This window comes from Cherax quadricarinatus, chromosome 2, assembly GCF_038502225.1.
Source record: "Cherax quadricarinatus isolate ZL_2023a chromosome 2, ASM3850222v1, whole genome shotgun sequence".
Classification (NCBI taxonomy): Eukaryota; Metazoa; Arthropoda; class Malacostraca; order Decapoda; family Parastacidae; genus Cherax; species Cherax quadricarinatus.
Window position 1 is genome coordinate 61,804,349 of NC_091293.1, and position 20,758 is coordinate 61,825,106.

At 38.5% G+C, this 20,758-nt stretch overlaps 1 protein-coding gene across 3 annotated transcripts in view; it reads left to right on the forward strand.

Annotated features, from left to right (window-relative positions):
- uif (sushi, von Willebrand factor type A, EGF and pentraxin domain-containing protein uif) overlaps positions 1-20,758 on the forward strand; it is a 452,196-nt gene that overhangs the window by 362,458 nt on the left and 68,980 nt on the right. For all 3 annotated transcript variants that reach the window (XM_053785483.2, XM_053785566.2, XM_070088717.1), the window contains exons 12-16: positions 1,608-1,787; positions 2,030-2,212; positions 8,722-8,930; positions 15,458-15,608; positions 16,980-17,182. In XM_053785483.2, coding sequence (XP_053641458.1) covers positions 1,608-1,787; positions 2,030-2,212; positions 8,722-8,930; positions 15,458-15,608; positions 16,980-17,182 — 926 coding nt within the window. The remainder of the gene's footprint in view (positions 1-1,607; positions 1,788-2,029; positions 2,213-8,721; positions 8,931-15,457; positions 15,609-16,979; positions 17,183-20,758) is intronic.

A 20,758-nucleotide genomic window follows, 5' to 3' on the forward strand; every position in this document is an offset into this window, starting at 1 on the left:
CTTCACTTTGCAATCACCAGTAGCATTGGCACACATCAACAAAGTAAGCCTGTCTTTCATAGGCTTATGTCCTGGGAGTGCCTTTTCCTCCTGAGTAATGTAGGTCCTGCTTGGCATTTTCTTCCAGAACAGGCCTGTTTCATCACAATTAAACACTTGTTCAGGTTTCAGTCCTTCAGTTTCTATGTACTCCTTGAATTCCTGCACATATTTTTCAGCCGCTTTGTGGTCCGAACTGGCAGCCTCACCATGCCTTATCACACTATGGATGCCACTACGCTTCTTAAATCTCTCAAACCAACCTTTGCTGGCCTTAAATTCACTCACATCATCACTAGTTGCAGGCATTTTTTTAATTAAATCCTCATGCAACTTCCTAGCCTTTTCACATATGATCGCTTGAGAGACGCTATCTCCTGCTATCTGTTTTTCATTTATCCACACCAATAAGAGTCTCTCAACATCTTCCATCACTTGCGATCTTTGTTTCGAAAACACAGTTGAACCTTTGGCAAGAACAGCTTCCTTGATTGTCTTTCTGGTGCCCACAATAGTAGCGATGGTTGATTGGGGTTTCTTGTACAGCTTGACTAGGTCGGCTATACGCACTCCACTTTCATACTTATCAATTATCTCTTTCTTCATCTCTATAGTAATTCTTACCCTTTGAGGTGTAGGGTTGGCACTAGAAGCTTTCTTGGGGCCCATGGTCACTTATTTTCCAGAAACAGCACCGAAAATACTGTAATAATACGAAATATTCCGAGTGTATGCTTGGATGTTACCGCGGAGGCTGGCTGGTAAACAATGGGACGGGGCGGCACATGTGAGGCTGGCTGAGGGCACATTGGACGCGTCTCGGACGAAAATCGGTAAGCGGGTTTTTAATCGGTATGCGCGGCAAAAATTTGGCGATAAAAGTAATCGTTATGCGGAAAAATCGCTATGTGATGCCATCGTTATGCGGGGGTCCACTGTAGTTGGCAGATGGGGAAATATTAAAATTGTCCGGTAGGGAGTTCCACATTTTTGGACCTAGTGTGTGCATGGAGTTTTTACTCAGATTGAGGTGAAAATGTAGAGGTCAAAGATTTACGTTTCTTCTATTATGTCTGGATTCTTTTGCATTATTTTAGGAAGAGCTTTAAGTCTGAGCTCATATTTGTGCTAAGTATCCTGTTTGTATAGCATACACAGTAATAAGTTTGGATGTTTTGTATGTTGAGCAAATTTAAACTTTTGAAGGACAAGTAGGTGTGTTGTCTGGGACCCAATTGAGTGATCATTCTAACAGCAGAATTTTGTTGAGTTATGACAGGTTTGAGGTGATTTGCTGTTGTAAATCTCTATGCATGTATATCACAGGGGAGGTAAGAACAGATTAGATAGTACTACAGATTGAATAATAAAATCTGAGGTACAAATCAGTGTATTTTTAAAAGCTTATTCCACTGTTTTGGAAATTTTCTCAGAGATGTGCTCAGTGTGTGTGTTAAATTTTAGTTTGCTTTCAGAATGTATAAATATGAATTTTCTCATGTCTTGTCTTACAATGCATGTATTATTTATATTTACGTATGTATGCTTTATTTTCTTTATCCTCACAGACTGCCCAATGTTATCAGCTGGTGAAAAAGCTATTGCTTCCTCCCGTGACACTTCCTTTGGCAGTGTTGTGACTTACACCTGCCCAGTAGGTCAAGAGTTTGCTAATAACAAATCTTCAATTGTTACTACTTGTATGCCTGGTGGAACTTGGTCCACTGACTATATTCCCAAGTGCCAAGGTAAGACTTGAGGATTTTAGGGATATGAATAGTAAAAATGATAAAATTTGTATTGGAGAATATTAATGTACAATTTGCTAATAAAGTTTTAATGTTTCATTCATCAGATAACATTAGTAAACTGGTTTATTTGTTATATGCTTAAAACACTAATGTAAATATATATATAGCATGTATTGTAATACTGTATGTGGTTCAGTATAATAAATAATGAGTCTTGGATTTTTTCATAATTTTTTCAGTTGTTTATTGTGGTCCAGTACCTCAAATTGACAATGGCTTCAGTATTGGTGCCACCAATGTGACATATCTGGGTCAGGCTACCTACCAGTGCTATGCAGGCTTTGGTTTCCCGAGTGGCAAGGCTGTTGAGACTGTCAGCTGTACAGAGCATGGAGAATGGGAACGACTTCCTGAGTGCCTTGGTCAGTTAACCTAATTTAATATTTTTTACCAGTTAATGATCTTTTGTTGACTGCAAGTGTGCTATCAGACAAAAATTTGAAATACTAGAGAGGTTCAGTGCTTGGAAAATTGCTTTCATTAATAAGTGGAAGACCTGTTGATGTTGTATCACTCATAGAAACAACAAACTGATAGCTCAGTATGTATTGTGGTTATATTGTATCCATACTGTGGTACCACTTGATCTGCTCCATTTTCTCCACCTCCACTCTACCCTCTTAATGAATACTCTTCCAGTTCTTTTTTCCCCATCTTTATCTTTCTCTGCACTATACTTAGTACTTCAAATACTTCTTTTCTCACATTCCTGCTTCTCAGGAAAATAAATTGATGACTTTGTTGATATTATTGAGCCAGTATATGGATAATTTGGCAAAGTTTCTGCGGATGATTTATAAGTCCTAAGCATTACAAGGCATTTGAGATACCTCAGGATTTTTCTTACAGAGTTCACTCTCTCAGAGAGAATATATAATCAGAGGTAAACAAATGAAATAAAAGATATACTTCAGATAGAAATGAAGAAAGTTTCACCAAGGCTGAGTGTGACATTTGATCTCATAAGACATTGGTTAAGTTTAGAAATGTTAAGTCTGAGTCATTGTTAAGATTCTTGGAAGCTCTGCCTTTTTTTTTTTTTTTTTTTTTACAATATACAGTGAAACCTCGGTTTTTGTATGCCCTAGTCTGTATGTAAAACTATAGTTTTTTTTCTTAACAAGTTGGCCGTCTCCCACCGAGGCAGGGTGACCCAAAAAGAGAAAATCCCCATAAAGAAAATACTTTCATCATCATTCAACACTTTCACCTCACTCACATAATCGCTGTTTTTGCAGAGGTGCCCAGAACACAACAGTTTAGAAGCATATACGTATAAAGATATATAATATATCCCTCCAAATTGCCAGTATCCCAAACTCTTCCTTTAAAGTGCAGGCATTGTACTTCCCATTTCTAGGACTCAAGTCCAGCTATATAAAAATAACCAGCTTCCCTGAATCCCTTCACTAAATATTACCCTGCTCACACTCCAACAGCTCGTCAGGTCTTAAATACCACTCGTCTCCATTCACTCTTATCTAGCACGCTAATGCATGCTTGCTGGAAGTCCAAGCCCCTCACCCACAAAACCTCCTTTACCCCCTCCCTCCACCCTTTTCAAGGACGACCCCTACCCCACCTTCCTTCCCTTACAGATTTATATGCTCTCCATGTCATTCTACTTTGATCCATTCTCTCTAAATGACCAAACTATCTCAACAACCCCTCTTCAGCCCTCTGACTAATACTTGTATTAACTTCACACCTCCTAATTTCCATACTCCAAATTTTCTGCATAATATTTACATCACACATTGCCCTTAGACAGGACATCCCCACTGCCTCCAATCGTCTCCTCGCTGCAGCATTTACATTCATACATTCCCTTCTTTGCCTCCATAGATAATGTTTTTTGTCTCCACATATACCTCAATGCACCACTCACATTTTTTCCTTCATCAATTCTGTGGTTAACCTCATCCTTCATACAGTCATCCGCTGACACGTCAACTCCCAAATACGTATCTGAAGGCATTCACTTCTTCCATACTCTTTCTCTAAAATTTGATATCCAATTTTTCTTTATCTAAATCATTTGATACCCTCTTTTCTATGTTTACTTTCACCTTTCTACCTTTACACACTTTCCCAAACTTGTCCACTAACCTTTGCAACTTTTCTTTAGAATCTCCCATAAGCACAGTATCATCAGCAAACAGTAACTGTGTCAATTCCCATTTTGTATTTGATTCCCCATAATTTAACCCGTAAATGGCCCAAGCAGATCTACGTTCACATGCATAGTGCTCCAAAAGTAGATCTACGTTTTTTTTACATATTTTCAAATATAACAAAAAAAAAAGTAGTTCAAAGTTTTTTTACATGTTTTCAAATGTAAAAAAAAAAAAAAATCTCCTTTTTTTACATACTTTCAAGTGTTGAAAAAACGTATATATACGTTTGGACCGTTTATGGGTTAATCCCACCCCTCTCCTGAACACCCTAGCATTTACTTCTTTTACAACCCCATCTATAAATATATTAAACAACCATGGTGACATTACACATCTCTGTCTAAGACCTACTTTTACCGGGAAGTAGTCTCCCTCTCTTCTACACACCCTAACCTGAGCCTCACTATCCTCATAAAAACTCTTTACAGCATTTAGTAACTTACTACCTATTTCATATACTTGCAACATCTGCCACATTGCTCCCCTATCCATTCTATCATATGCCTTTTCTAAATCCATAAATGCAACAAAAACTTCCCTACCTTTATCTAAATAATGTTCACATATATGCTTCAATGTAAACACTTGATCTACACATCCCCTACCCACTCTAAAACCTCCCTGCTCATCTGCAATCCTACATTCTGTCTTACCTTTAATTCTTTCAATAATAACCCTACTGTACACTTTTCCTGGTATACTCAGTAAACTTATTCCTCTATAATTTTTACAATCTCTTTTGCCCCCCTTCCCTTTATATAAAGGAACTATACATGCTCTCTGCCAATCCCTAGGTACCTTCCCCTCTTTCATACATTTATTAAACAAAAATACCAACCACTACAACACTATATCTCCCCCTGCTTTTAACATTTCTGTCATGATGCTTTACTCCCTTTCATTCTATGTAATGCCTCACACACCTCCCCCACACACACACATGTCCTGCTCTTCTTCACTCCTGAAAGATGGTATGCCTCCCTGGCAGTGCATGAAATTACTGCCTCTCGTTCTTTGTTGACATTTAAAAGATCCTCAAAATATTCTCTCCATCTATCCAATACCTCCTTCTCCCCATCTACTAACTCCCCTACTCTGTTTATAACTGACAAATCTATTTGTTCCCTAGGCTTTCTTAACTTGTTTAACTATAGTTATTCTCTATAAAATGTATTTTTTGTTAATATTTTCCATAGAAAATAATGTAAATCCAATTAATCTGTTCTAGACACCCAAAAATATTAACAAACATACATTTTATGACAATAACTATAGTTTTACATACAGACTAGGGCCTACGAACACCAAGGTTCCACTGTATATACATGACTCCATGGGGAAGTGGAGAAGAGTCCCTCCATAAGCCTTGTATGAGTTGACTAAAATGCTGGGAGTGTATAACTTGTTAAATGTAAAAAGAAAAACTTTATGAAATCATTTCTACTTTTTGGGGTCACCCTGCTTCAGTGGGAAAACAGCCAGTGTTTTAAAAGAAAATAAATACATGCATATGTTATATACAGTACTATAACTCTAATTAAAAGAATGCTGACATTGAGACTGAATACATAAGGAAATGGGTCTTACACAGATGACAGCAAGGAAATGAGCGAGTTACTCAAGTACCAGTATGACTCAGTTTTTAGCAAGCTGCTAACCAGACTAAGAGTTGGAGACCTAAATGAATTTTTATGACTGAAACTCAGAATTTAGTAGATTCAAACTTGTCTGATATTATCCTAACACCACATGACTTCGAAAAGGCACTAAATGACATGCCCATGCCCCATGCACTCTGCCCCAAGTCTAGACTCGTGGAACTCCTAGTTCATCAAGAGCTGCAAGAAACCCCTGTCATGTACTTTTAGCATTCTGTGGAGAGGGAGCATGGATACAGGTCATCCCACAGCTGCTAGAAACAACAGACATTGACCCACTCCACAAAGATGGCAGTAAAGCAATAGCAAGGAACTACAGACCGATAGCGCTAACATCCCTTATCATAAAAGTCTTTGAAAGGGTTCTAAGAAGCAAGAGCACCACTCATCTAGAAACCCATCAGTTACACAACCGAGGGCAACATGGGTTTAGACCAGGTTGTACCTGCCTGTCCCAACTACTGGCCCACTATGACAAAGTCCTGGATGCTCTTGAAGACAAACAAAATGCAGATGTATTTTCCTCAAAATTATATATGAAACCTATTACATAGCATATAAACATGATACATACACTCACAGAATAAAAATTTACGTAAATATGAGATTTGTTTACAAAGCGGTTGTGTAGGTAGTGTCAGAAGAATTACGTTTTCTCTAGTCAAACTGGAGGATACCTGTAGAAAAATATTCTTTTCATATGCCTTTACTCTGTATATAACAATTCAGGACCCTTGTGGGTTTAGTGCTTTTTATAATAAATAATAATAATAATAATATTAATAATAATAATAATAATAATAATAATAATGATAATAATAATATTATTATTATTATTATTATTATTATTATTATTATTATTATTATTATTATTATTATTATTATTATTATTATTATTATTATCTTCATTCACTCTAAAAATGGTGTGTTGTGTTTGTTTATTCTGAACTGACTTGTACAACTTGTACACAATGTAAGAGTATTTGTATTGTGAGGTAATTATTATTATAATAAAAAAATATTGAAGTAAATGTTTTACAAACTCTTACAAATGGACGTGAATGAACTAAAAGTAGACACATATTAATATGCATTTATTTCGCCTGACCAAGTGATCATCCACTACCCGTTCAGTTTGTGTTCTTACATTGTCTTAACTCTGTATCTCGTTCTCTCTCTCGTTTACTCTTTCGTTAACTAGTTGGCTCTCATTGATGATGGCATCTAAGGTTAGCTGTGATAAAAAGAGAAGTCGTAAGCCTCTTGCTTTAAGTGCCAAGTTAGAGGATGATGGTGTGCCATTCTGATTTTATTCAATAAACACCCTGCCACTCACCTCTCACACATTAATATTAATATTTTAAGGTAAGTAATAAGTGTACTCTGTGTGTATCTTACCTTTTATTGTGTTTTTAATGCCTATTTCTATTGCTAACTTAATATAAGTTAGTGTAAACTTGTTGTCTGGCATTTATTGCATATTTTATGTGTGCTCTGATAATAATACTTGTGGACCTGTGTGGTAGCCGGGTGGAGGGACAACATTACGTTTTCTCTGCTCAGCCATCAGAGAAAACGTGTATGAATCTGCGTTTGACCCAGCCACCCCCTCATTCTGCTTTTGTTTACAATTTTCAGCATGAATTATTCATTACTTCTTCCTTCGTTTATGATGGCATCTAAAGGTAGTTGTTAGAAATTATTAAATTCAGTGAACAAGGCATGTCAATGTTAATAATATGGCTCTGGGCCACAGTGTAGGTAGCCGGTAGGTGTAGCCCAGACGGGCTACACCTACCAGCTACCTACACTGACTTCCTACAAATACTACTCACCTCTCTTCCTATATTAAGACTACACATATTTTAAGGTAAATAATGAGTTTACTGTATGTGTATTTTACTTCTTTGGGATGTTTTAAATATCGTATATTAAGTATGAGACAGGGAGCCAGGGCTACCTACACCTGGGATACCTGCACCTGACTTCCTACAAATAAGTACTACTCACCTCTCTCCCTACATTAAGATTACAAATACTTTAAGATAAGTAATGAATTTACTGTGAATGTATTTTACTTTGTGTGTTTTTAATGCCTGGTTCTATTACTAACTTAACATAATTTAGTGTAAACTTGTTGTCTGGCATTTATATGCATTTATAAATGGAAAAAAATGGCTTTCTGCCTTCCGGCGATGTCTGCTTTCCAGCGACAGCCTGGAACCTAACTCGCTGTATAAGTGGAGCCCTACTGTATAGAATATTTGTATTCTATCATTGTAAAAGAACCTAATATCGTACTTAAAAAGTAAGATTGTCATAAATTGTACTACCTCATATTAACAATAGAATGAATATTGATTGTTTGTATTCTACCACTCTTCACCTGTCTAGACTTAAGTAGTCTATAAGTTAAGTCTGCCTGAAATGCCTCTGCATGATAGTGGGTTTCTTTGCTCCAATCATATCATGATACTATTCATTGTTTATTTATTTATGTCTTTGCAAATAGTACATTGAGATTTTGTATTTACAATAATGGGTTGCAATGCAAAGAGAGCCTCTATTATGACTATGCATTATGGGCCGACTTAACATTATTGGCTTACAGACTACTTAACACTAAGTATTATGTCATAGTTGTACAGTAGAATATTAATTATATCATAGTTGTACAGTAGATTATTAATTATAAGTGAATCTAATTTATATAAGCCAAAAGATATATTCATATATTCAAAAATGCTTTTTGTGAAAACAATGATTCAATTATATTCCTGTCAACAATGGATAAAAGGTTCAAAGTAATTGCTGAAATTATGATGCAGGAATACATAAGTGAGTATGTGTGTACTGAGTATTGCAAACACACATTGTAACCTTAGCAAAGAAATAATTATTTTATTTTGTTTTATTTTTATTTTATTTTATTGGGTCACCTTGCTTCACTGGGACACGAGCATCATGTTAAAAAAAAAAAAAACTTAAATTGTGACTCTTGTTATATAATTGAATTTTGTATTTTTTTCACAACAGCATCACAGTGCTCACCTCTGCCAGAAACACCACATGCAAACCAGACAGTGCTTAATGGTGGAGGACGTAGTTATGGCACAGTGGTGAGGTTTGAGTGTGAGCCTGGCTACTACCGTACTGGCCTCCCTGTCATCCACTGTATGTCCAATGGTTCCTGGTCAGGTGACCTGCCCACTTGCTCCAGAATCAAGTGTCATGAGTATCCGAAGGTATGACAAAGAGCTAGTACAACCTTATTATATTTTGTATCACAAGTCAGTTTATTTACCATATTTTGTCTTAGATTTAAAGAGAGTGTGAGTTCTTTATTGCCTATATTTAACATAGACATACATTATAATAAATAAGATGAAGAAATATGTTATACAGCCTCTCCTCACTTAACGGCGGAGTTCCATTCCTAATACCTCATCTGTAAATGGTCGGTAAGTGAGGAGCATACTATAATGGTAGTGGGTTTGTGTCAACCATCTTTGATATTGTTTTAATGTCACCTTTGCACCATTTATAGCATTTCTGGTATATTTTTAAATGTTTATACAGCAGTGTACTGTATATTGTAATAAACAGAATAGAGGAAATCAGCTCTAACATACAATATTTAGGTATGAATACTGGTCAAAGAGCCTGTCGTGAGTCTGAGTCGTCAGTAAACAAGTACAGCGGACCCTCAGTTAACAATATTAATCCGTTCCAGAGAGCTTGTCCTTAACCGATTTTATCATTATCCAAATTAATTTTCACCATAAGAAATAATGGAAATCCAATTAATCAGTTCCAGACACCCAAAAGTATTAAAAAAATCATTTTTTTACATGAAATATACAGTTCCCTATACGGAAAACAATGAGACATGAAGAATAAATACATAAATAAATACTAAAATGACACTTACCTTTTTTGAAGAGTATTGATGAGTGATGAGACACGGTTTTCCTTGAACACTGGGATTTTCAGAATGATACATGAGTAAAGGCTTCACTTTGCAATCCCCACTAGCATTACAACAAAACATGAGAGTTAGCCTGTCTTTCATAGGCTTGTGTCCTGGGAGTGCCTTTTCCTCCTAAGTAATGTAGGTCCTGTTTTGCATTTTCTTCCAGAACAGGACTGTTTCGTCACAATTGAACACTTGTTGGAGTTGGAATTTTTCAGCTTCTCCGTGCCTTATCACACTGTGTATGCCACTATGATTCTTAAATCTCTCAAACCAACCATTGCTGGCCTTAAATTCACCAATATGAGCACTAGTTCCAGGCATTTTTTCCTGCTCACCTGAGTGTTAATCAACTGGTGTGGGTTGCATCCTTGGGGACAAGATTAAGGCCCCCAATGGAAATAAGTTAGACAGTCCTCGATGTTGCACTGACTTTCTTGGGCTATCCTGGGTGGCTAACCCTCTGGGGTTAATTGTTTCTCGGATAATTGTTTCTCATTAAACCACACCAACAACAGTCTCTCCACATCTTCGAGTAGTATTTGTGATCTCTGTTTTGTAAGCATATTTGCACCATTCACAACAACAGCATCCTTGATTGCTTTTTTCCTGACCAAGATAGTAGCGATGGTTGAATGGGGTTTGTTATATAACCTGGCCGACTCGGAGACACACACTCCACTTTCATGTTTTGCAATGATCTCTTTCTTCAATTCAATAGTACAGTGGACCCCCGGTTAACGATTTTAATCCGTGCAAGAGGGCTCATCGTTATGCGAAATAATCGTTATGCGAATGAATTTTCCCCATAAGAAATAATGGAAATAAAATTAATCCGTGCAAGACGCCCAAAAGTATGAAAAAAATTTTTTTTTACCACATGAAATGTTAATTTTAATACACACAAACTGAAAAAGGCATGCACAATTAAATGACACTTACTTTTATTGAAGATCTGGTGATGATTGATGGGATGGGAGGAGGGGAGAGAGTGTGTTAGTGTTTAGAAGGGGAATCCCCTTCCATTAGGACTTGAGGTAGTAAGTCCTTTTCTGGGGTTACTTCCCTTCTTCTTTTAATGCCACTAGGGCCAGCTTCAGAGTCACTGGACTTCTTTCGCACAAGATATCTGTCCATAGTGGCCTGTACCTCTCGTTCCTTTATGACTTGCCTAAAGTGTTTCACAACATTGTCAGTGTAATAATCACCAGCACGGCTTGCAATAGCTGTGTGAGGGTGATTTTCATCCATGAAGGTTTGCACTTCAAGCCACTTTGCACAGATTTCCTTAATCTTTGAAGTAGGCAACTTCTTCAATTTCTCTCTCCCCTCCTCCGAAGCAATTTCCTCAGGTGTGGCCTCTTGCTGTTGAAGTTGATCTAGCAGCTCATCAGTGGTTAGTTCTTCATTGTCCTCCTCCACCAACTCTTCCACATCCTCCCCACTAACCTCCAACCCCAAGGACTTTCCCAATGCCACAATGGATTCCTCAACTGGCACAGGATTCTCAGGGTTAGCCTCAAACCCTTCAAAATCCCTTTTGTCTACACATTCTGGCCACAGTTTCTTCCAAGCAGAGTTCAAGGTCCTCTTTGTCACTTCCTCCCAAGCCTTACCTATAAGGTTTACACAATTGAGGATATTAAAGTGCTCTCTCCAAAACTCTCTTAGAGTCAGTTGAGTTTCTGAGGTCATTACAAAGCACCTTTCAAACAGAGCTTTTGTGTACAGTTTCTTGAAGTTGGAAATAACCTGCTGGTCCATGGGCTGCAGGAGAGGAGTGGTATTAGGAGGCAAAAACTTCACCTTAATGAAGCTCATGTCCCCATAAAGTCGCTCTGCCACGTCTGTAGGATGACCAGGGGCATTGTCTAACACCAGGAGGCACTTAAGTTCTAATTTCTTTTCAGTTAGGTAATTTTTCACATTGGGGGCAAATGCATGGTGTAACCAGTTATAGAAAAATTCCCTAGTGACCCATGCCTTACTGTTTGCCCTCCACAGCACACACAAATTATCCTTGAGGACATTCTTTTGCCTGAACGCTCTGGGAGTTTCAGAGTGATACACTAATAAAGGCTTCACTTTGCAATCACCAGTAGCATTGGCACACATCAACAAAGTAAGCCTGTCTTTCATAGGCTTATGTCCTGGGAGTGCCTTTTCCTCCTGAGTAATGTAGGTCCTGCTTGGCATTTTCTTCCAGAACAGGCCTGTTTCATCACAATTAAACACTTGTTCAGGTTTCAGTCCTTCAGTTTCTATGTACTCCTTGAATTCCTGCACATATTTTTCAGCCGCTTTGTGGTCCGAACTGGCAGCCTCACCATGCCTTATCACACTATGGATGCCACTACGCTTCTTAAATCTCTCAAACCAACCTTTGCTGGCCTTAAATTCACTCACATCATCACTAGTTGCAGGCATTTTTTTAATTAAATCGTCATGCAACTTCCTAGCCTTTTCACATATGATCGCTTGAGAGACGCTATCTCCTGCTATCTGTTTTTCATTTATCCACACCAATAAGAGTCTCTCAACATCTTCCATCAATTGCGATCTTTGTTTCGAAAACACAGTTGAACCTTTGGCAAGAACAGCTTCCTTGATTGTCTTTCTGGTGCCCACAATAGTAGCGATGGTTGATTGGGGTTTCTTGTACAGCTTGACTAGGTCGGCTATACGCACTCCACTTTCATACTTATCAATTATCTCTTTCTTCATCTCTATAGTAATTCTTACCCTTTGAGGTGTAGGGTTGGCACTAGAAGCTTTCTTGGGGCCCATGGTCACTTATTTTCCAGAAACAGCACCGAAAATACTGTAATAATACGAAATATTCCGAGTGTATGCTTGGATGTTACCGCGGAGGCTGGCTGGTAAACAATGGGACGGAGCGGCACATGTGAGGCTGGCTGAGGGCACATTGGACGCGTCTCGGACGAAAATCGGTATGCGGGTTTTTAATCGGTATGCGGGGCAAAAATTTTGCGATAAAAGTAATCGTTATGCGGAAAAATCGCTATGCGATGCCATCGTTATGCGGGGGTCCACTGTATTTCTTACCCTCTTTACCACATGGCTGCCACTAGAAGCTTTCTTTAGGCCCATGGTGGCTTATTTAGCAGTTACAAGCACTAAAAACAATGGAATAATACAAAATATATCACATGTACGCGTGGAATTGTCCACACTGACTTTGTAAACAATGGCACACTGGCCACACTGGAGTGGCCGGGCGGCTCAAGCCGCGCAGACACATTCTGGACAAATGTCCTTAACTGAGTTTTTTATCGTTAGCCGAGCCAGTATTTTGATGCAAAAACGTATCTGTATCCTATTTTATCGCTATCTGATGGCAACGTTAACTGAGGGTCCACTGTACATCACTAAGTGAGAAGAGGCTGTATTAATATATACAGTAGGGCCCCCACTTTACAGCGTTTTGCCTTATGGCATTCCACTAATATGGGCATTTCAAATTTTTACTAAAGCTCTCTATACGGTTCCCTCCGCCTGTCTCTCTTATGTGGCCACCGTGTGCCACCTGGTTTGTTTTAAAGAAAAAGATTAAAGATTTTATTTCTTTGCAAAGGTTACAATGTGTAATTACAGTTTTGATTTGTTAAGAAAGCCACTATCATGCCAGGGCATTCAGGCAAACTACTACTAGCACATAATATCTACATAAGTTTAGACAAGATAAGAGTGGTTAACTTTAATAAATTATTATTTTATCTTAATACAAATATGAGGTGGGGTTGAGGAAGGGTTGTTGAGGTGGTTCAGACATGTAGAGAGAATGGAACAACACAGAATGACTTTGAGAGTGTATAAGTCTGTAGTGGAGGGAAGGTGTGGTAGGGGTCGGCCTAGAAAGGGTTGGAGGGAGGGGGTAAAGGAGGTTTTGTGTGCGTGGGGCTTGGACTTCAAGCAAGCGTGCATGAGCGTATTTGATAGGAGTGAATGGAGACAATTGGTTTTTAATACTACTTGACGTACTGTTGGAGTGTGAGCAAAGTAATATTTATGAAGGGATTCAGGGAAACCGGCAGGCCAGACTTGAGTCCTGGAGATGGGAAGTACAGTGTCTACACTCTGAAAGAGGGGTGTTAATGTTGCAGTTCTATAACTGTAATGTGAAACACCCCTCTGGCAAGACAGTGATGGAGTGAATGATGATGAAAGTTTTTCTTTTTCGGGCCACCCTGCCTTGGTGGGAATCGGCCGATGTGTTAATAATAAAAAAAAATAGGAGGTAGTCATGGTGGAGGTTTATAAGAATAATAATATTGAAGTTGAACATAATAAAAACAGTATTACAATTAATGGTTCAAACAGTAATATTTTATGGATTGGCAAATGTTTTAATAGACTAGGGGGTCATATAATATAATATTTGAATTGTAATGTATTATGTGTGGGTGGGGTGGCCTGGTGGGCTACCTTACCTACCACACCTGACTTCTTACAATAAACACTACTCATTTCTCACCCTACATTATGGCTACAAATATTTTAAGGTAAGTAGTGAGTGTACTCTTTTTTTTACTTTATTGTTTTTTAATGCCTAATTCTATTGCTAACTTAATATATGTTAGCGTATACTTGTTATCTGACATTTATATGTATTCATCAGTGGAAAAAATGGCGTTCTGCTTTCCGGCGATGTCCGCTTTCCGGCAATAGCCTGGAACCTAACCTGCCATATAGTGGGGCTCTACTGTACATGGTCAAGAGCTGTTGTTACAGCATTGTGTTTATACATTGCAGAATATTTTTCTTGATGTATGTTGACTGTGAGCAGAGGTGTATATGTATGTACCAAGGAGAGTTTACTTTGATCACTATTTTAGGACTTTAGAGTATTACTGAGTAGAAGAATACAGGTAGCCTTCAAGGCCTTTAGGATTTCACTCATTTCCTGTTCATCGTTAGTATACAAATCTCCTCTCAATTGGACCATTATTGAGAGGAGATTCATGTACTGACAGTGAACAGGATATGAGTGAACTCCTAAAAGAACAATATCAGTTGGTGTTCAGCAACCCACTAAATGACAGCAGGTAGAAAATGCAGAAATATTTTTCATTCCATAGATTTCGAAAAAGAAATGGACAACATGCCCACTCACTCAGCACCTGGTCCAGATTCATGGAATGCTCTATTTATAAAGAAGTGCAAAGTACCACTAGCATGAGCCCTCAGTATTCTTTGGAGAAAGAGCTTAGACATAGGTGAAATACCAGAGGCCTTAAAGAGTGTAGATATAGCTCCTTTGCATAAGGGAGGTAGTAGAGCACTAGCTAAAAATTGCAGACTAGTAGCCCTAACTTCTCACATCATAAAAATCTTTGAAAGAGTGATGAAACAGCAGATTACAAATTTCATGGACCAGCATAACCTGAACCAGCATGGTTTTAGAGCAGGACGATTATGCCTGTCACAGCTGCTGAATCATTATGACAGAATTACGGAGGCATTGGAAGACGACCAAAACGCAGATGTGATTTACAAAGATTTTGTAAAGGCATTTGACAAATGCAATCATGGAGTGATAGCACACAAAATGAGGACCATGGGCATTACAAGGACTTTGTATATTTAATGCACAAGGTTGATTACTATATTTTGTTAATGATCAGAATTAATTTTTTCAAGTTCATTTCAAATGCTAAGTTTTCTAAACCAAAGTATATTACTAGTTATAGGAGAAATAAAGGCTGGGAGGTAACTACTGCAGATAGATATATTAACTTCTAGTACTGTGTTACTAAGAAACTATCACTTCTTTCTTAGATTGCTAATGGCTTCGTTGCTGACCTCACTCGTGACTACTACTTTGGAGATGAGGCCAGGGTACAGTGCCATCGTGGCTATCAGTTGCTTGGTTCCTCCATTATTAAGTGTGGCCCTGAACAACTGTTTCTTAATCTACCAACTTGTGAAGGTTAGTTTACATTTTTCACCTCTTTATGGATATGTTTGCTCACTAAACTGTTTAGATGGTTAAGCTTCAGTATGTTAGCCTTGCCTCTTAACCATCAGTCAGTCATTTGGTATGATGCCTCTTGAATTAACTGATAAGATGATTAGAACATCTTAAGTATCATAGCATTTGAATCCTGGCCATATCTAAGACTATATTTGTGTGGTTTTAAATTAAACTTTAGGCTTTTTCAAGTTTTCCTACATAAAATTTAATCATCGTATCCCCCTTAAGGGAAGTAAGTGCCTTGATGCTGGGTGAGGGCTCATGATTCAGAGAATTGGCACTACACTTCCTTATCTCAAGGCACTGTATGACCCCTATGGGTTGAATGCTCTTCTATGAAATAAAAAATAATAGTTATGTTCATTAGTTAAAAGATTTAATTTTTAATGTTTCATTTTGTCATATGCATATTTTATAATGATTTCATTTCTTTATAAATATTAGTACAGTATATTGTAGGTAAAGACTTATATGGACTGATCAAGACATTTACCATGAGTAGCTTTTGAAGGAGGTAGGTAGTAGGTTGGTAGACAGCAGCCACCTAGGGAGGTACTACCATCCTACCAAGTGAGTGTAAAACGGAAGCCTGTACTTGTTTTACGTGATGGTAGGATTGCTGGTGTCTTTTTTTCTGTTTTATAAACATGCAAGAGTTCAGGTAGGTCTTGCTGCTTCTACTTACGCTTAGGTCACGCTACAAATGCATGTACAAGCATGTATATACACACCTCTCTGGGTTTTCGTCTATATTCTTATTAGTTCTTGTTCTTGTTTATTACCTCTTATCTCCATGGGAAAGTGGCACTGAATTCTTCCTCTGTAAGTCATGCATGTCATAAGAGGCAACTAAAATGCCAGGAGCATGGGGCTAGTTACCCCTTCTCCTGTATGCATTACTAAAGTTAAAAAGAGAAACTCTTGTTTTCTTTTTGGGTCACCCTGTATTGGTGGGATATGGCCAGTTTGTTGAAAGAGAAAGAAAGCTTCTGAAGGAGACACTCATGGTAAATGTCTTGATCAGTCTGTACATGTCTTGCCTGCAGTATACTGTACTAATATTTATTAAGAAATCATTATAAAATATGCATATGACTGCAAATATGACAAAATGCCACAAAAAATGATTTTTTTTAACTAATGAACTTATATGAGTAGCTTCTGAAGAAGCTACTTATGGAAAAATATTTCCTTAATATAGTTTTGATGTGTGTAAGTGTGTGCCTTGTCACCTACAACTTGTCTGTATCACCATATCACTTCCACCCTACAGTATAGTATTTTTATGTTTAATTTATTAATTTACTTTAATTTGTTTTGTTGTAGACATCAATGAATGTGATGCTGCCCAGTGTGATGCTGCCTCGACTGAATGCAAGAACACCCCTGGAGCTTTCTCTTGCATGTGCAAGCCAGGCTTTCAGCCTACTCTTGACTGTCGACCTCGGGGAGATCTTGGGGTATCTGATGGTGGTATTCCAGATGATGCAATATTTGTATCTTCCACTGCTGCAGGCTATGAGAAGAATGTAAGTTTTCTTAAGCAAAAGTAATACTGTACACCTTCAAGGAAGCATCAGTTTTAATTCATACACTGTAATTATTCTTTCAACAAACCGACCATATCCCACCTAGGTAGGGTGGCCCAAAAAGAAAAACGAAAGTTTCTCTTTTTAAATTTAGTAATTTATACAGGAGAAGGGGTTACTAGCCCCTTGCTCCTGGCATTTTAGTCGCCTCTTACAATCAGTCAATCAAGTTTATTCTCTATAAGGATTACAATGCAGGGTTTTCAGATTTTGGTTATTGTGTGGTTTACATGTAATAAAATACTAATTACAGAGGGGGCCACTAGGACACCTAGCATGGCTAGGCATTTCGGGCAGACTTAGATTAATTATTAACTCTAAATTATTACAAATTATGGAGTAATTTGGTATTATGGCTAAGTGACAAAATACTAGTTTGTGAGTTTAGCAATGTGAATGCTTTTGTTTTGGCACAATACATAGTTTCTATATTAGAGTATCACAGGCAAACTTATGACTAGTTAGGATTCATTATTTTAAGATTAAGATTCGTATTTCTGTGTTTATAGTCAAATGGAAGAATTCTGTTCCACTTCCCCATGGAGACAAAGAAATAAACAAGAACAAGAACTAGTCAGAAAATAGAAGAAAACCCAGAGGGGTGTGTATATATATGCTTGTACATGTATGTGTTATAGGTAGTAGGTTGGTAGACAGCAACCGCCCAGGGAGGTACTACCGTCCTGCCAAGTGAGTGTAAAACGAAAGCCTGTAATTGTTTTACATGATGGTAGGATTGCTGGTGTCCTTTTTTCTGTCTCATGAACATGCAAGATTTCAGGTATGTCTTGCTACTTCTACTTACACTTAGGTCACACTACACATACATGTACAAGCACATATATACACACCCCTCTGGGTTTTTTTCTATTTTCTTTCTAGTTCTTATTCTTGTTTATTTCCTCTTATCTCCATGGGGAAGTGGAACAGAATTCTTCCTCCGTAAGCCATGCGTGTTGTAAGAGGCGACTAAAATGCCGGGAGCAAGGGGCTAGTAACCTCTTCTCCTGTATATATTACTAAATGTAAAAGGAGAAACTTTCGTTTTTCCTTTTGGGCCACCCCGCCTCGGTGGGATACGGCCGGTGTGTTGAAAGAAAGAAAGACATGTATGTGTAGTGTGACCTAAGTGTAAGTAGAAGTTGCATGTTCATGAGACAGAAAAATAGACACCAGCAATCCTACCATCATGTAAAACAATTACAGGCTTTCGTTTTACACTCACTTGGCAGGACGGTAGTACCTCCCTGGGTGGTTGCTGTCTACCAACCTACTACCTAGACTGTAATTATTATCAGTGTTTAAAGAACAAAAAGGCACAGTACCATGGAGTAGGTCACTTACTTAACAATCTTAACAGGGAACAGCTCTGGAATCAGTTGGATTTGGTAGTAATAATACAATGCTAAATAAATAAAAGCAAACCCATATCACTTCTGTTTATGCTTAAATCAAATGTGCTTCTTATACAGTAGACCCTCGACCAACGATGGCATCGATTAATGATAAATCCGACCAGCGATACATTTTAACGCAAAATTTTTGCCTCGACAAGCGCTAAAAAACTTGACCAACACTATTCGTTCCGTCTGAGACGCGTCCACTTCTGGTAAGTGTTTACAAGCCGGCCAGCCACCGCGGTCGCTTCCAAGCATACAATCGGAACATTTCATATTATCACAGCCTTTTTAGTGATTGCACCTGCAAAATAAGTCACCATGGGCCCCAAGAAAGCTTCTAGTGCCAACCCTACAGGAAAAAGGGTGAGAATTACTATGGATATGAAGAAAGAGTTTTTCTTCTCTTTTTTAGTAAATGTCTACAGGAGAAGGGGTTACCAGCCCATTGCTCCCGGCATTTTAGTCACCTCATACGACACACATGGCTTACGGAGGAAAGATTCTTTTCCACTTCCCCATGGACAATAGAAGAAATAAAGAAGAACAAGAGCTATTTAGAAAAAGGGGAAAACCTAGATTTATTTTTATTATTTTTTTTTTTTTTTATTATCACACTGGCCGATTCCCACCAAGGCAGGGTGGCCCGAAAAAGAAAAACTTTCACCATCATTCACTCCATCACTGTCTTGCCAGAAGGGTGCTCCACGCTACAGTTTTCAACTGCAACATTAACACCCCTCCTTCAGAGTGCAGGCACTGTACTTCCCATCTCCAGGACTCAAGTCCGGCCTGCCGGTTTCCCTGAATCCCTTCATAAATGTTACTTTGCTCACACTCCAACAGCACGTCAAGTATTAAAAACCATTTGTCTCCATTCACTCCTATCAAACACGCTCACGCATGCCTGCTGGAAGTCCAAGCCCCTCGCACACAAAACCTCCTTTACCCCCTCCCTCCAACCCTTCCTAGGCCGACCCCTACCCCGCCTTCCTTCCACTACAGACTGATACACTCTTGAAGTTATTCTGTTTCGCTCCATTCTCTCTACATGTCCGAACCACCTCAACAACCCTTCCTCAGCCCTCTGGACAACAGTTTTGGTAATCCCGCACCTCCTCCTAACTTCCAAACTACGAATTCTCTGCATTATATTCACACCACACATTGCCCTCAGACATGACATCTCCACTGCCTCCAGCCTTCTCCTCGCTGCAACATTCATCACCCATGCTTCACACCCATATAAGAGCGTTGGTAAAACTATACTCTCATACATTCCCCTCTTTGCCTCCAAGGACAAAGTTCTCTGTCTCCACAGACTCCTAAGTGCACCACTCACTCTTTTTCCCTCATCAATTCTATGATTCACCTCATCTTTCATAGACCCATCCGCTGACACGTCCACTCCCAAATATCTGAATACGTTCACCTCCTCCATACTCTCTCCCTCCAATCTGATATTCAATCTTTCATCACCTAATCTTTTTGTTATCCTCATAACCTTACTCTTTCCTGTATTCACCTTTAATTTTCTTCTTTTGCACACCCTACCAAATTCATCCACCAATCTCTGCAGCTTCTCTTCAGAATCTCCCAAGAGCACAGTGTCATCAGCAAAGAGCAGCTGTGACAACTCCCACCCTGTGTGTGATTCTTTATCTTTTAACTCCACGCCTCTTGCCAAGACCCTCGCATTTACTTCTCTTACAACCCCATCTATAAATATATTAAACAACCACGGTGACATCACACATCCTTGTCTAAGGCCTACTTTTACTGGGAAAAAATTTCCCTCTTTTCTACATACTCTAACTTGAGCCTCACTATCCTCGTAAAAACTCTTCACTGCTTTCAGTAACCTACCTCCTACACCATACACTTGCAACATCTGCCACATTGCCCCCCTATCCACCCTGTCATACGCCTTTTCCAAATCCATAAATGCCACAAAGACCTCTTTAGCCTTATCTAAATACTGTTCACTTATATGTTTCACTGTAAACACCTGGTCCACACACCCCCTACCTTTCCTAAAGCCTCCTTGTTCATCTGCTATCCTATTCTCCGTCTTACTCTTAATTCTTTCAATTATAACTCTACCATACACTTTACCAGG